At 41.3% G+C, this 16664-nt stretch overlaps 1 protein-coding gene across 1 annotated transcript in view; it reads right to left on the minus strand.

The window, feature by feature from the left end:
• Positions 1 to 2657: 2657 nt before the first annotated feature.
• LOC104468100 (ubiquitin-conjugating enzyme E2 E1-like) overlaps positions 2658 to 16664 on the minus strand; it is a gene marked incomplete at its 3' end in the record, with an annotated part of 40192 nt that continues 26185 nt past the window's right edge. The window contains exons 3-4 of the mRNA XM_010082116.1: positions 5565 to 5697; positions 2658 to 2756 (exon numbers count right to left, since the gene is read on the minus strand). Of these exons, the coding sequence (XP_010080418.1) occupies positions 2658 to 2756; positions 5565 to 5697 (232 nt within the window). The remainder of the gene's footprint in view (positions 2757 to 5564; positions 5698 to 16664) is intronic.

A 16664-nucleotide genomic window follows, 5' to 3' on the forward strand; every position in this document is an offset into this window, starting at 1 on the left:
CAGCACCGGCTCCCAGAAGGGGACCCGAACGCAGAACGTGGGGGACTGACCGAGCCCCGGGGCATCGCTACGGCCTCGGCACCCCGCTCACACTGACAACACGTTTGCCATCTCCCTGCAAAACAACGGCTAACCCGCCAACCTTGGGTGCTTGCCGTCACTGTGAAACACAGTTTTATGGTTCTTTTTTTCCCTTGATTCTTTAAAATCTAATTTATTACATTTTGTCTTCTTGCTCACAGTGGCAAAGGGGCCTGGGGGGCTTTAACACCAGCATTTTTCTCCCACGGGGCTCCCAATCACTTGTAAAATCCCACAGACAGGCCAGGGCACTTGGAATCACAGCTCCCGTCACTTCCAAGGGCTGAGGAGTAGTCAGCTGGATTTTATTATTTTAAAATTTGGGAGGTGTGACTGAGATGGGCAGCTTGCCACAGAAGTTATCTGAAAGGGAAACAAAAGCACCACGAGCCATTTTCAGGAGAATACAACGTGACCTGCAGAAAAACCCTACCCTAACTCACTGCATGAACAGCGACAATAGATTTGGTGGAATTTGCATGAATTAGGATTATCCGTGTGAATAAAGGTTGGCAGGTTTGTGCCCTAAATCTCCAGAACTTGTCACCTCTCCACACCCACAGATTTTATTGTCTGTTTATAGGTTGTGGGGGTATTTGCGAAACATGCTCGGTAAAGTGTGTGGTACGACAAGAACACACTAACTAGTGCTTTCTCTTGAGATTAGACCAGCCCACATATAAAACTTGCCAGCCAACCCTCATTCTTCCTACCGTCTTTCTGATGCAAAAATTTTGCCTGTGACCCTCCCTCTTGCAGCCTCGGGGAGCAGGCACAGGGTGGGGTGACACAGCTACAAAACCCCAGTGCCTGGCGTGTCTCCGTGCACTGCATCTGTGCAGTGTTTCCAAGAACGCTCCCGATGTACAGAGCACACCAGCTATTTCTGGACTTGCAAAAGCACTTACTTGTCACACAGGAGACACCCACACTGCACGCTTGGGGAGACACTCTACTTTGCGCCTTGTAAACTGCTCGTATTTTAGATTAAAACAAGCAAGCAAACAAACAAACAAACCCCAAATCCCTTCACTTTTGCACATTATGGGTGGGAATAGCAAAATGTCTGCAAGAGAGCAGAAATGTGTCCCCCTCCCACACCTTCTGCAACAAGCTTCAACTCCAAAACCCAGACCCCTGCTGCTGTCTACCTAAGGAACCTTAAGAAGTACAGCAGGTAAGAAACCAAAACAACCTTTGTTTCCCAGATCATCTAATCCTCAGAGGAAGAGCAGCAATGATTCCCTAATGGAAGTCCACATACATAAGCCTGAGCAGAGGGTGGATCTGACTGCGGCACCTGCCCCAGCCCACACTGTTTAAGGCAAAACAGAAATTTGTGGCCTTTGCAGTTGCTGGCAATGATTCTGCCCTGGGTTCCCGAGCAGCCGTCAGCTCAGCCTGCTGTTCTGCTCAGTATTTCTCTATTTGACCTGCAGCTTTGGTCTCCTTCCAAGAAGGCTTCTAAATGTAGGTGAGGTAATAATTTTAACAGATTAAACACTTCCAGAAGGGGAAGTGTGGAGTACTTCCAAGTTGATACAATAAGGACCAAATTAACAGAGAGGTCAAGAGTTCTAATTTGTAAAGACAGAAAGTTGTTAATCCTGATTCTAAACCCAAAAGCTAAATATTCAATATTGTAGAAAGCAATCTCTGTAGGCAGTCTCTCAGTCCAGTTGACTAATAACTGAAAACAAAGCACAAATCATGTTTTTGCCTCTAAGAATTAGACTTACTTTTTAATTATTACTCAGGAAGGAGGTGAAAGAAGACTCCCATACATTTGCAGAACAGCCTGGTTCCTTAAGAAGCCTTAAAATATAATCCTTAAGGCTTATACCCATGGCACCAAAAGTCGTTTTCTCCAATTAAAGGAAATCTACCTAACCAAAGCCCTGGGGGAAAAATAACTTTTTGTTTTTTTCTTCACTTAAGCAGCAAGTCAGAACTGGGATGGTGTTAGACACGTAGTCCAGCTGTTTGTCATTTATAATTTTTGCTGATGGTACAAAAGCAAGTCATGCAGGGAACCCAAATGAAGCTAGCAGAGGGGGAGGAATTGCAGGCCCACTTGGAAACAAACAAAAACATTTAAAGTAAATGTTCATTACACCTTAAAGAAAAAAAAATAAATAAAATAACATAAAGCTAGAAGATTCAGACAAAAACCAAGAGAAACCAAGTTACTTAGAAGGTATCATAATGTATTCAGGGTCAAGAGAACAGCATGTGGAATAGCAGAAAAATATAGTGTAACTGAACAATCCTTTGGAAATGTCCCACCTGAGATTACATTAATGCAGTAACTCCACAGAGTTAAGCACAGCTTTTGAAAAGACATAAAAGGAGCTAATCTCAACCTTACCCTGAAGTGATAGCAGAGGTTAATTTACAAAAGCAGCAAAAGGGGAAGGGGGGAAGGAAGTGGTTAAAGGTTACTAATACAAACGATCAAAGCAAACACCAGGTCAACACAAGCTACTGTTTTCACCTCAATAAATAAAATCTAACCCAACTATAATGTAACTCTTGGGAAAATGCCCATTGTAATAGTACAAAAGAATAGCAATCACCTTGAGGACTAAGTACTGAACTCTTAAATTCTCATTATACTTGTTTACTGGGTTCTCCTGAATCCATGCCCCCCAGCAAGTGCCTGACTCAATTGCTATCTGAAACAAAGGCAAAACCAGAATACCACATAAAATGAGAAAACATAAAAGCAGAGAACAGATTAATGCTAACATCTTCAAAGTGTTGCATGGAATGCTCAATAAATGCAACAGAACTCCATTATGTGTATTTAGGACAGGAGAGAGAGAGAGTATCTCTCTCTGTATCAGACTTCTCCCACTGAAGTTCTTTGTACTGTGCAATGCATTTCCAAGCCAAATTTTTATACTTTTAATTTCTCCGGCCTCAACTACAGTAGCACAATCCCTCTATATCCTCCCAGGAATCTGTTAATATCACTTCCAGTGCAGCCCTCTGGCTCTCCTATAGCAACATCCTCCCTCCAAAAGCTTACTCTAACATACTGACCCAGTTCTCAAAGGCTGCACCTGTATGTCCTTCATCACACCTCTCTAGGATGCTGTCAACCCTGTGGCATTTGTCAATAGTGGCTATGCCTCAACACCTTCTCTCATGCATATTCCTAAGGGCTTGGAAGCCTGCCAGGATGACCAGTTTCATCTCACTTCATTTAAGGAGGTAAATCCTTTAACGACATTTCATTTTCAAGTTATGAAATGTCTTCTGTTATATGCACTTCACCATGAGACAGCCCACAGCAGGGACTGTTCTTGTAAGAATTACAGAGGACTCAGAGAGGCAGTAGAGGTTTTCTTCCACCACTCTTGCAAGGCTTACCAAGGAAGATTCAAGGGAAACCAGTCCTTCCACTCTAGATAGCTTGATCTTTTCAGAGGTCAAAGCTTTTTAAACAGCCTTCAACCATTCTACTGCTCTAATAGGGTTTATAATAAAAATGATACACTGGGTTTTGTTTCAACTAGCTGTTTCTTTACTTCTTGCCCTAAAAGACAAATAGAAGGCTATAGTAATTACATTACTCCCACCACTTCCAGATGACCCACAAACAATATTTATCAGTCACTGCAAGCAGTTGGGCAATCTGAAATCAACAAATTAGTGCGAATAAAGCAGGAGCAATATGATAATTGTATTTTCCACATTATCATTGATAAACACTACCATAGGTGTTAACACAGGAGCTCCTGTAAGAGTCTTTGGTTCTCAGCAAAAGAGAGGTTATTCATTTAAACCCGAGGTACCCAAGTAGCACAAGTGTGTTCTATTAGAGCACTGCTATGCTTTCTCCTATATCCCATCTCAATGTGACTGATGCTATATGTATTTATTTCCATACATTTATGTGGTTTGTAAACCAACTTGGACTCTGCTAGATGAAAGACTCCTTTTAAATGTAACTCTGCTACAATACAGTGAATCTTCACTAAACTAGTCCCTTTAAGGCCTCACTAAGCAGTGCCTGTTTTTAGGGTTTTTTTTAATCCCACCCTTCTTCTCATCTGGATGAGGGTTTAGAACCAAAGATTAAGCCAAAGAGATCCCTGTTAGAAGCACAGAGCAGAAAGCAGTGCTGAGCTAGAACAACAAAACTGTATCTTTGGTTCTGCATCAGGGAACTTGGCACACAGGGCTGTCTCAATACCACTGGTAGTTATAATATGGTTTTGTAAGACATCAGGCTGGATAAGCCTGGGATGACAAATGCTTCTGACCTGTCGCATAGAAAGCAAAGCTGTAGCAAAGCACACACAGGAAGGTAAGATCTCCCTCTTTAAATGCTCACTGGGCTCATGACATTAGATATTTCACATAGTAGGCTGGACAATAAATTATCCAATGCAAACTAATTAAAACAAAATAACAAACAACTACTCTGAACTGAATTAAACTCTAACATAAGACACAAGAGAACCATCTGTGCTGCCACAGAACCTCCAAAGAGGGAAGGACAGGCATCAGAAAGAAATCACTAAAGATGTCCCAGGGCAGACCATGCTGCTTGTGAATAGGAGCCCTAGCTTAGGGGTAGAATTTAAGGTTCTGTTGATACTACCAGAAACCCTGAAGTTATGCCAGCAAGAACAAACAGTTTCATTAATTTGGGAAGCTTGCATTAATTTGTCTGGTATGACCAATTAACATTGTCTGCGCTGAGAGGGACTGATAGCCCCAACTATGGCAGGCAAGTCCTTTCTACTGCAGACTATACCAAAGTCTGAAGATGGGGCAGTCATTGGCATTTATCTCATCAATGCAATTACTTTTAAGTAGAAAGTTAAACATGCACATAAATGCTTTCAGATACAAGGCAAACATGAACTGTATACACAACCACTTCTTCTTGTAACCCAACACTCTTCCTCTGGCCAAGTATGTGAACCACAAGATAACATTCACTTGCACTGGCCTCTGCCGTGTAGCATTGGAACACAACACCACTGGAATATAAGAGCTTCACAAATACAACACACCTACAGAAAAAGTTTGTTAGTGTACAAGTAAGTGAACAACCCAAGTACCCAACAAAACTGAAAAATTAAATACTACTTTAGTGGCAAAACCACATATGACTGTTATGCTTATGGTAACTGAGTGGTTTGAGAAACAAATATTTGTATCCTTTCTCCTCTCCCCAAGTTTATTTACTTTTCAGTTTCTCAGTCCTGTCCTGATGCTTGCACTAATTGCTTAGGACCTCTTATAAACAGAAACAAGGAAAAAGAAAACAAACTCCAAAATAGTGAGCAAGAGGATTGTAAAAGCCACTAATCTTAGCTAATAGAAACCAACCTAACGTCCAAAAGGAGCCTAAACTTGCTCTTAAAGAGAGTGGCTTTCAAATGGGCTGCATTCCATTAACACTGCTTGCTGTTAATGGTCTGTTGAGCATTCATGCCTTGAGACATCAGCTAGAGGTCTCTTACCTTTGGAGGCTTGAAAGGATATTCTGGTGTAAATGTGATGTCAAGGAAGAAAACACCTCCCTCATAGACTGAACCTGGAGGTCCTAGAATGGTTGATCTCCATTCGTAGATATTATCACCTTTGGGACCAGCGCTGAGAGATAAAAAAAAGCAAATGGTTTAGGAATGTTACCACAGTTCAAATAAATATGACCTCTTACATTCCTCAAGTACGATATGGAAGAAAGTTTTCAGTGTTACACTTCATACACTACCTGAAGTAAAGACAGGGACTAAAAGTAGATTTAATGCTTCCAAAATCTATCTCTCCAAATCTCAAAGATCTTACCCAGGCTTCTCAGTGTTCCAGACTGCCTAGCAAAGCTGAGAAACTAGAGGTGGGTATGGTTTTCAGCTTCTCTCTCCTGACATTTATAAAAGCAGCATTGCCCAAAACTACTCCTAAACATGGTACACAATCTCAATACAAAAGAAAATCTAAGTTTCAAAGAACAAATTCCTACTCTATTTCAGAAACGGCTTTTCCAGGTCATCAAGCACCATACTAAATAAATTAAGGACTTACATTGATTTTATTAATCTTGTGTGTTCTTTAAAATTAAAATATATTCCTGTATTATTGCTAATTCAAGGCTCATGGTATAATTGAAGAAAGCCAAACATATGATGATATTCTTTACTGTCAAAATTTTCTACACTTCTGTCATTTTGCAACACTGATTTCTAAAATGACGCCACATGAAGTCACCCCATTGATATTGTTTGTACTGGGGAACTACTTTTGTAAGGGGAATTAAAATCACTGTGTCAAATTAAAACAGTGCTTTCTCAAATCAGCTTCGTTTACTTTTAGATTCTCCTAACCTGACAGCACCTCACTAAGAGCAGTACAAACTAAAGGTGTTGCAGAACACAAATGTTTGCTTGTTGAAAATTAGTTTTACTGAGATCCTCAGACATTTGTATTCTGTAGCATGCCATATGTCACTGGGTATTTCTAAGAACAGCTCAATCTATAAAGCCATTAATGGTTTAGGACCCCATTGCTACCTCTTTCTTTCTGTGCTGCTATGGTAGTATTTTATCAGTAAGACGCCAGAACCAAAAACTCCCTTTGCATAAAGGGAGGTGCTGACACAGCTTTTTCCATCATGGATGTGCTGTGGCTTTGGAAATCTCTGCTCCCCTTATTCTATAAGGGGTTGGATTTTAACATCCCTAATAGAACAAAAACCAGCCTTGCTCTTCTTTCCCCATTCTTTTAACAAGGTTAATATAAAGCAGAAGGACTAAAAAAAATAAAGGCTCTTGTAACAATCACGGAGCAGTATTACTTGAGAACAAAGGCAATCCAATAAAGTCAATACACACATGACAATACGTATTTGGTTAATGTGAAGGGAGTCAGAGTAATTGCTAGGTGTTAGCAACAGTGTTACAAATAGAAATACAATTACAAAAACAGAAATTCTCAATGTAGCAACAGTGATCAGAGACGTGCTTTTTTCCCCCTGCTCTTTGCAGTACTGGTAAACGTGTTCTTGACAGCAGGGGCGTCAGCGGAGAGATGGAGTTAGTTCTGTTATCAAACCTAAAATTTTATTTTCAGATTAAACTAAAAATAAAACTTCACAATATGTTGGTGCTAAATAGTTCAACAATAGCAAAGCTATGACTAAAAGCATGCTCTCAGGGGAAGGAAAGCGTGTAAGAAATCAGTAAAGGGAGACAGGTTCTCTGCCAAGTGATGCACCAGTCACCAGTGGAAGATTTCTCTCCTCAGAATACAAACCCCGCACAGCTCAGGATCGGTACTAAATTAGAGTAAAAGCCATTCCATTCTGAACACTCCTGGCATCTCACTCCACCTTAATGACTTGTCCCTGTCCTATACAGGTCCATAGATTTGGGCACTCAGTACTCTCCAGCTACCACTTGTGCACTAGACTGGAAGAACATTTTATTTCCACAGGAAGCTCTGCCTCTTGAAAGACATCAGCTTAACTGTCAAAACTTGCTGAAAAGGACTCTCTGAGGCACCCTTAGCCACCACTCCAAGAAGTCACCTCTTTATATACGTGTTCGCAACCTAGAGACACACTGTTATTACTGTAAGTTGCACCAGCAACCATCCTCCCACCCTCCCCTAAAGATGAAGCTACTGAACGGAACAGGTACTTGAGCTTTGGTACCACTGATTTACTGTTGGAATTTCTATCACAAGAACTGCCAACTGGGAGCACTTCAGCACTCACAAAATGTGATGTGTGATTAGCACTGAATACAGCCCTCTGAACCAACGAGAAATATTTCAACATTTTACATTTTATTTCCAGCTTCAACCCAAAGGACTATCAATAAAAAAATCCCACAGACTTAAAAATGATATATTATTTCTAATAGTCTTAGAAATCTCTTGTATCCTATTAGGTTTCCAATTAGAGCTATCACTGCACGCAGGTAATGTACCGCTAGACCTCCATATTAGAAGAATGCAACATTGTAAGACATCAGTAGGCTTTAGCAGTAATGCACTAAGCTTACCTTTTAAGCTTTTCATAATTCAATTAACAGACTGAAATAGCTGTACAGGTCTGAATTTTACACATAACACTGATTTCTTATAAAGGAAAAACTGAAAGAACGAGATGCAAGGCAGCTTCAGAGTGCAATATTGGTCGGATTTAATTTAGGATTAGGTAATATCAAGCAGCTCAGCAAGACCTAGTGCTTAATAGAGAAGCGACAATACTGGATCACAGCGTAAGTGCAGTGGCATTCATTTTTGGTGGAGATATATAGACTGCCAACGGTTAAAGATTACATTCTTTGTTTAAAATCCTTGCAATTATCTACTTCAAAAAGAAATTCACTGATGCAGAGATACAAAGCTCAGAGCCACAGCTGCCACCTTGCCTGATGTGTACCATCACTGCTCCAATTATCTAAATCTACTAATGCAACATTTTGAAGCTGTTCAACATATGAATACTGGGAAGACAACTTTAACCAATTAAATAGAAACTGTTTCTACTACAAGACAAGAGTATGAGAGCAACAACTTTCTGTATTCAACTCAATAGCCCACAACCTCTTCACTTCCAAAGAAAGAAATGAGACAAAGACCAGTAACACACAGCAAAAGAGTACATCTGAAATAAAACTGAAAATATCCCAACCCATCATTATCATATCAGGTAGCATGTGTTACACAACAGTGCAACCGAGATCTCTCTTCCTCAGAAAAACAGTGATGTATTCAGTGAAGATGTGCTGCACCCACTGTAACACCTGTTTCTGATCATTCCCAAGTTGTTGTCAGCTTATCCTCTGGGAAGATGTTATGACAGTAACACCCAGTGCCAAGGTACTTTTTGTCCAAGGACCTTTCTAAGTCTAGAAGGAGCAGTCCAAATCCTGTAGGTAAAGGCAAGCCAGAGAGAAAGTCTCATCACAGGTGATACTAAGCTCAAAGTTCTGCCTGGGCCAAGTCCCAACCAGCCTTACTGTCGCTTTGGAAAAAACTCATCTTGCTCTGCCTCCCTTGGCTGGCAAGCGCCATGTTCTTTCTTGATTTAAAAACCAAACAGGTAAATTGGAAACATGTGCAGCAGAGGCTGGGGAGCAGAACGATGCCTAGGTAAATTGGCTGCATGCTCAGATGCCTTGCAGTACTGAGCAATTGTAAACACAGGACTTCTCACACTAACCCACGTGTCATCCTTGTCTCTAAATTGGAGAGACACGGATTTAATGGAAGGACCACTTGGTGGACAAGGAATTGGCTGGATGGTCACACTCAAACAGTTGAGGTCAACAGCTCATTGTCCAAGTGGAGACCGGTGACAAGTGGTGTTCCTCAGGGCAGTATTGAGACTAGTGTTGTTTAACATCTTTGCCGGCAATGTGGACAGTGGGATCAAGTGCACCCTCAGCATGACGAAACCAAGCTGTGTGGTGCAGTTGATGTGCTAGAGGGAAGGGATGCCATCCAGAGGGACCTGGACAGGTTTGAGCGGTGGGCCCATGCCAACCTCATGAAGTTCAAAACAAGGCCAAGTGCAAGGTCCTGCACATGGGTCGGAGCAACTTCAAGCACAAACACAGGCTGGGAGGAGAATTAATTGAGAGCAGCCCTGAGGAGAAGGACTTGGGGGTGTTGGTTGATCAGAAGCTGAACATGAGCAGGCCATCTGCACTTGCAGTCTAGAAAGCCAACTGTGTCCTGGGCTACATCCAAAGAAGCATTAGCAGCAGGTCGAAGGAGGTGATTCTCCCCCTCTACTCTGCTCTCGCAAGACCCCACCTGGAGTACTGCATCCAGCTCTGGGGCACCCAACATAAGGAGGACACGGACCTGCTGGAGTGAGTCCAGAGGAGGGCTGCGAAGATTATCAAGAGGGCTGGAACACCTACCCTATGAGGGCAGGCTGAGGGTTTGTTCAGCCTGGAGAAGAGAAGCCTCCGGGGGGACCTTATAGCAGCCTTCCACTACCTGAAGGGGGCCTACAGGAGAGATGGGGAGGGACTCTTGGTCAGGGAGTGTAGTGATAGGACAAGTGGTAATGGTTTTAAGATGAAAAAAGGTAGATTTAGATTAGAGATTAGGAAGACATTTTTTCCTGGGAGGGTGGTGAGGCACTGGAACAGGTTGCCCAGAGAAGCTGTGGATGCCCCATCCCTGGAGGTGTTCAAGGCCAGGCTGGATGAGGCTTTGAGCAACCTGGTCTGGTGGGAGATGTCCCTGCCCACAGCAGGGGGGGTGGACCAAGATGATCTTTAAGATCTTTTCCAACCCAAACCATTCTATGATTCTATGATTGTCTTAGAGATTAAGTGTTCATGGAAAAGACACACACACGCACCTTTTCATGTATTGAAAAGGCTGAAATGATGAATAGCTTGCAAGAACAGTCAGCCTGTGGCTTTTTTGTGTTAAGCTAGCTAGATACAACCTCCACCTCAGGCATACATTACGTGATACCACTGATATTTGTGGTGCAGAAACTCGGATCCCTCCTCTGCCTGGGCATCCCTGGGCAAATCACTCAAAGTACAATGGCACCATAGAGGGAAGGCAGGATTTTTTGGTATTCACCACATACAGCTAATGCTTGAAAATCCCTGGGAACACACTGATGGTACTTTCCAGGAGAATGACTCAGAAAGAACTCACTGTTTATATCAACTTGCTACTATGTTTGGAAACTACCTAGTCCTTTCTAGGAGTTGACCAAATGCTGATATAAGCTTTGCCTCTAGTAAAAATACAGCCTGGTAAATAGTTCAGTTCCTCCTCTTTGAGATATGGAAAGCATGCAATAGCAGATCACTGTACTGATAAATGAATCAAAAATTAGTCGATGTTACAGACACTAGGTTAATACCCTGCTATACCAAAGAGGCATATATTCCTTTTAAAAGCCAACTAATTTAGCAGAGTGGTTTAAAAACGCCAGATACGGCTATATGCCAGAGTGGTGAGGAGGAAGACTATTTCATGGTATGCTGAAGTAAACAACAGCTAATGAAAAACTACAATGTTTCAGTTAAAACCGCAAGTAACAAAACCGTGAACTCATACTCCAAATACCCCATATCCCTAGATTCTATTTTTGAGGATATTTTTCCCTGAACAGGAAGGCTCTGTTGCGAGCAGCTAAGCTGTTTTGAAGTTGCACACTTGCGGAAAATAAATATAATTTCCAAAAATACTGCAGACATGACCTTTTCCAAGGAACATGGCTCAGATCAGAAAGCAAACAACATACTAAGGCCACACGGGAATTCCAAGGTGGCAGAGAATCTAATGGTCGCCAATGTAAAGCTGTGCTGTTACAAACTGATAGCAACTTTTTTTGTTTTGTTTTATTTTCTAGTAAGAAAGAGTGAATGACTGAACAAGGAATTGCATCTGGCCATGTACACATTACCTTACTAGGCAGCTTTAGGAAATATTTAGTTGACTGTCAGGTCTCTTCCCCCCCCCTCCTTTAAAAAAAAAAAAAAAAAAAAAAAAAAAGATGCAAGCCCAAAATGCATAAGCCCAAAATGTATTAGAAACTTCGACTCGCAGGGAGGCAGCATACCATTCTCACATGAAGTTCTGGTGCACCTTGATTTTTTCCCTCCTCATCCACCCCATTCAGTGTAAATATGCTGTCTTTTCTGGTAATCCACCAAGTGGATCCATGCTGAGCTTTCTCACCTACATTGTTACACTGAATCTGGTGCAGAGATTTCAGAAGTACTGCAGAAGTCCTAGATCACCAGGGGATACAGATGCAGGGTCTACAAAGAAGCAGGACAGCTCATCTAGCTTAGCCAGTGAACAATACACACTTACAAAATCCCTCATTCAAAGAAATTTTGCTCTACAGATCTTTAAGCAAGCTGTATTAAAAATGGGAATGTCAAAGAACACAGTTAAAATCAACCAAATAAAAAAGCGGCTAATCCTTTGGCCAGAATGTCACATCAAAAACTTCATATTAAGACATAGCTCTAATTTTAGAAATAAATTGTCACCTGCATATGCTTTAGCTACCAAAATGTATAAATGTTAGTTTATTACTATAGCACTGAGATACTCCATTCACAGACAGGACGCCACTATGCAAAGCATGCTACAGTGCAAGCCAAAGACTCGTGTACACAATTTACACAGCTTTTTCAATAATAAAATAAGCATTGAAACATTATACAGATACTAGGAAAAAATTAAACCTGACAAGAAAGAAGTAGTTGAAAGGATACCCTGGGACATCCATTTAATTGCCATTTTTTGGTCAAGTAATTTCAAAGTGAGATAGAGTTTTTTTGTCTCCCATTTTTAGTCGGAAGGAAGGAAGGAAGGAAGATCACAGCACAACAAAACCCCTCCTGGGCAATCATGGAAAGTTACAGGTAACATACTAAATTACAACGTCACTATGTGAATCAGACTGACATTTTTTGCCCACTGTCATTATACACAGCCAAGCTGCTCCTCTGTGTTAACACTAGCTAAAAATGATGTATTGACCATAGGTGAAACGCCTGCAAGCACAATGAGAGACACAGGGAAAGGAAAGCAAGTGGAAAAAGTTGCAGCTGGCTTTAATTAAAACGTAAGAAGGGAGCAAAGGAGGGAAAGATGAGGTAAGTGAGCAAAGATGGAATATTATATTGCTACAGCAATCCAAACCATAAAATTGTGATAACAAAACTTAACTCTCCCTCTAATGCATGTTCAAGGGCATGGTTTTCAAGTACAAAGCTGTAAAAAATATTATTTTTCTTGAAACTCATTGAAGGTATTGTATTTTCTACTTTAAATTTAAAATGGCAGTCACAGCATTATTGCAAAAGGGTAAGTACCTTAAAAATCCCCCCCACATTTCTACCAGAGAAGAACATGCACAAAATTTCTGTTTTAGCATCTGGGAAAGCTTTTCCTTTAAGTATCGGACTAATGTGAAATTGGGGGGGGGGGGTTGAAAAACTGCAGATAAATTGCACAAAGCTTAAACTGGAGGATAAACGGTACAGCGAATTACGTTCTTACGAGGTTAAAAAAGGAACTAAATAACTAAATAGCTTTGATAATGGAGCTGATAAGGTGTTATGCAGGGATTTATGAGACTTCAAGGAAAACTGTTTCAGGGGGATTTCTTTGTGGGAAGGAAAAAAATAAAAAGACTAGGTTTTCCAGTTTATATAAAAATACTTGGAGATAAGATCACACAACAACTAAGAGCCTTATCATTGCCAAGACCTCACTTTTTTCAATTACAACAGGAAGAGAAATGCCCAGGAGTACTTGCAAATTTAGGACCTTCACCTGAAATATTTTAGTTTCTGTAAAATATTATTGTGAAGCTACTATTAAACTACTTGGTGAAAAGGTCAACATTCTTGAATAATTTCACCACAGAGTTTGATTTTTAAACCAGGCTTCAAAGATTTAAAATAAAATCTCAGTTAACAGAGAGGTCAGAAGGAGACTTATGACATTCTCAGGAGTATGCTGCTGCTCTACTTAGTTTAACAATAATCACTTCAATTTAGGAGCAAGTGTTAATAAAAAGGTTCAAGAGAAATAAATCCATTTAGCTTTGGTTCCAAAATTGAAAACAAATCTAGCCTGCTCAGCTCTCAAAAGTGCTTCCATTTTCCTTTGCAGTGGCTTCTTCCTAGCCTTCTCCACCTCAAAGCACTGGATGTTTGTCCCACTACACGTCAGAACATTTTCAGTGTTCAGCATGACTACAGAGAGGCCAACTGTTTCTGCAAGTCTGTGACTTTAGTACATACAGCATGCAAATACAGAAGTGTCAGACTTCAAGCACTCATTTTCATTGTATGCCAAGCTGTTTTCCCTTTCTCCTCATAGTTATAGCTTGACACTGTGACTAAAAAATACATAAATTAAAATGTACCGGCTTATATTTGACCTTGCATCTCCCATTAAAAAATACCCTGCACAAGAAATAATAAAACAAACTGGGAAAGAGAAGTAGAGAATCAGACTCGCCTAACAATTAGCAATGGCTTATTTAAAATGACAAGAAGATGTGATGGTAGAAACTGTGCTCTGCCAACTCAACCTTGTGTTATTTTTACATCAGTTTCCTTCCTGACATTTGTCAACTGGACTACTAGTTGCCAACATGCGGGCAGAAATTCCTTCACATCAGCAGGCCTCATTTTCAAATTTGAGTATTTATGGCACAGATGTGTAATTTACAATTGGTAAGCAAAACTAGGCAGTTTCACAAACGCATTTTGCCACTAGACTATTTGCTTGGAGCCTCTTCACATTCCAACAGGTTTTTGGTAGTTGGTATAGAAAAGAACTAGTAATCCTATTTGCTTCTGTAATTTTAATGCTTCTGTAAAGCAAATATTCTCTTATAGTGACTGCCTGGCATCAAATTGACAGTCTTGCATTTAAAGACAATAAAAGAGAATCAATATTATTAATAAATATCAAAGTTCTTTTGTCACTAATCTCAGACATGGTGTACCCCTCATGAGATAAAACAAAAGCTCTACTTCCTCCTGGTACTTACTGGCGTGTAGTAGTTTCTCACATACATGGAATAAAAATTATCAGAGGGCTCTCCCCCAAATACCATGCTTTATTGTCTAGGGAAAATGGAAATCCACCACAATTAACCTGCCATTCCAGTATCAAGCTGGGACCTACATCTGCGTTTCTGTCCTCCACGTCCTCCTCCTCTACTATCCATATGAGTGTGGGAATATGAAAGGTGGTCTTGATAAACAGAAAAAAAGCCCAGCACATCATAAATATTTAAGCACCCTGTAGTACATCAATTTTGAACTGACTTAATCCAGAAGCTCCTGTTTTTCAAAAGTCATTTGCCCTGCTAAAAAAAGATCCCACCTATTTCCTAAGTCTACCTATGCAGCATTGAGACAACAGAGTGGACTGGTTATCTTGGACTTTATTGTAATCAGTTTGCTGTATTAATTTCATTATAACTAGGAATTCTGTAGATCAAGAAATGCATATGCTAAATAACTTAGACAGAAAGGTCAAGAGCAACTACAAACCAGCTTGGAAAAACTGGCCCCAGGAAGTTAAAGATGGTGTGTAACACTTGGCAAGAAGCCCCTGCTATGCTGAAAACTGAAAGCAGACAAGACTCTCTGACTTCCCCAGACTAACAAGAACATGGTTCTTGTGCCTTCACCCAACTGCCTCCTCAACACAGCTTTCTTACTTCCATGGGGAGAAAAAGGAGTATTTTAAAGAGGGCAGACAGTGCGTTGCCAGACTACAGAGATACACTACCATGTCTCTTGCACTAAAATGCAGGAATTCTGTTTAAAGTCTATACTCTGAACAGATGACGCAGTATTTTAAGATTGCTAGTTTATATGCAACTTTCACTTATCAAGAGAACATAACTTAAGGGAAAAAATCTGGTCATGTACCACATGCTCCAAAACGGATCCACCTGTCCCACCACCTACCTACCAATTCACCCTACAAACATGCTACATATTAAAACAAATCCATCAGCCAATGAAAACTAACAGAGTCTCTTTCCCACCAGATCAAGGATAGGTAGAGTCAACATCACTTAACTAGAAAACTAGGTCATGACATCATATTGGTTTCACGTCATTATATTGCTTCCCATCAGCATACTGATGCTGATACTGATAACAGAAATCTGATCTGGATGTCTTCCCCTCCTCTGCCATCCAGAAGGACCTGGACATGCTGAAGAGGTGGGCCCACGCCAACCTAATGAAGTTCAAAACAAGGCCAAGTGCAAGGTCCTGCACATGGGTCGGAGCAACTTCAAGCACAAATACAGGCTGGGAGGAGAATTAATTGAGAGCAGCCCTGAGGAGAAAGACTTGGGGATGTTGGTGGATAAGAAACTGAACATGAGCAGGCCATCTGCACTTGCAGTCTAGAAAACCAACCGTGTCCAGGGCTGCATCCAAAGAAGCATTAGCAGCAGGTCGAAGGAGGTGATTCTCCCCCTCTACTCTGCTCTCGCAAGACCCCACCTGGAGTACTGCATCCAGCTCTGGGGCACCCAACATAAGGAGGACACGGACCTGCTGGAGTGAGTCCAGAGGAGGGCTGCGAAGATTATCAAGAGGGCTGGAACACCTCCCCTATGAGGACAGGCTGAGAGAGTTGGGGTTGTTCAGCCTGGAGAAGAGAAGCCTCTGGGGGGACCTTATAGCAGCCTTCCAGTACCTGAGGGGGGCCTACAGGAGAGATGGGGAGGCACTCTTGGTCAGGGAGTGTAGTGACAGGACAAGTGGTAATGGTTTTAAACTGAAAAAAGGTAGATTTAGATTAGAGATTACAGAATCACAGAATGTTAGAGATTGGAAGGGACCTCGAAAGATCATCTAGTCCAATCCCCCTGCCGGAGCAGGAACACCTTGATCAGATCACACAGGAACACATCCAGGTGGGCTTTGAATGTCTTCAGAGAAGGAGACTCCACACCCTCTCTGGGCAGCCTGTTCCAGTGAGATTTGTTCCAGTAAGATTAGGAAGACATTTTTTCCTGTGAGGATGGTTGAGGCACTGGAACAGGTTACCCAGAGAAGTTGTGGATG

The sequence above is a fragment of the Pterocles gutturalis genome, unplaced genomic scaffold (genome assembly GCF_000699245.1).
Source record: "Pterocles gutturalis isolate BGI_N339 unplaced genomic scaffold, ASM69924v1 scaffold13764, whole genome shotgun sequence".
Lineage (NCBI taxonomy): Eukaryota > Metazoa > Chordata > Aves > Pterocliformes > Pteroclidae > Pterocles > Pterocles gutturalis.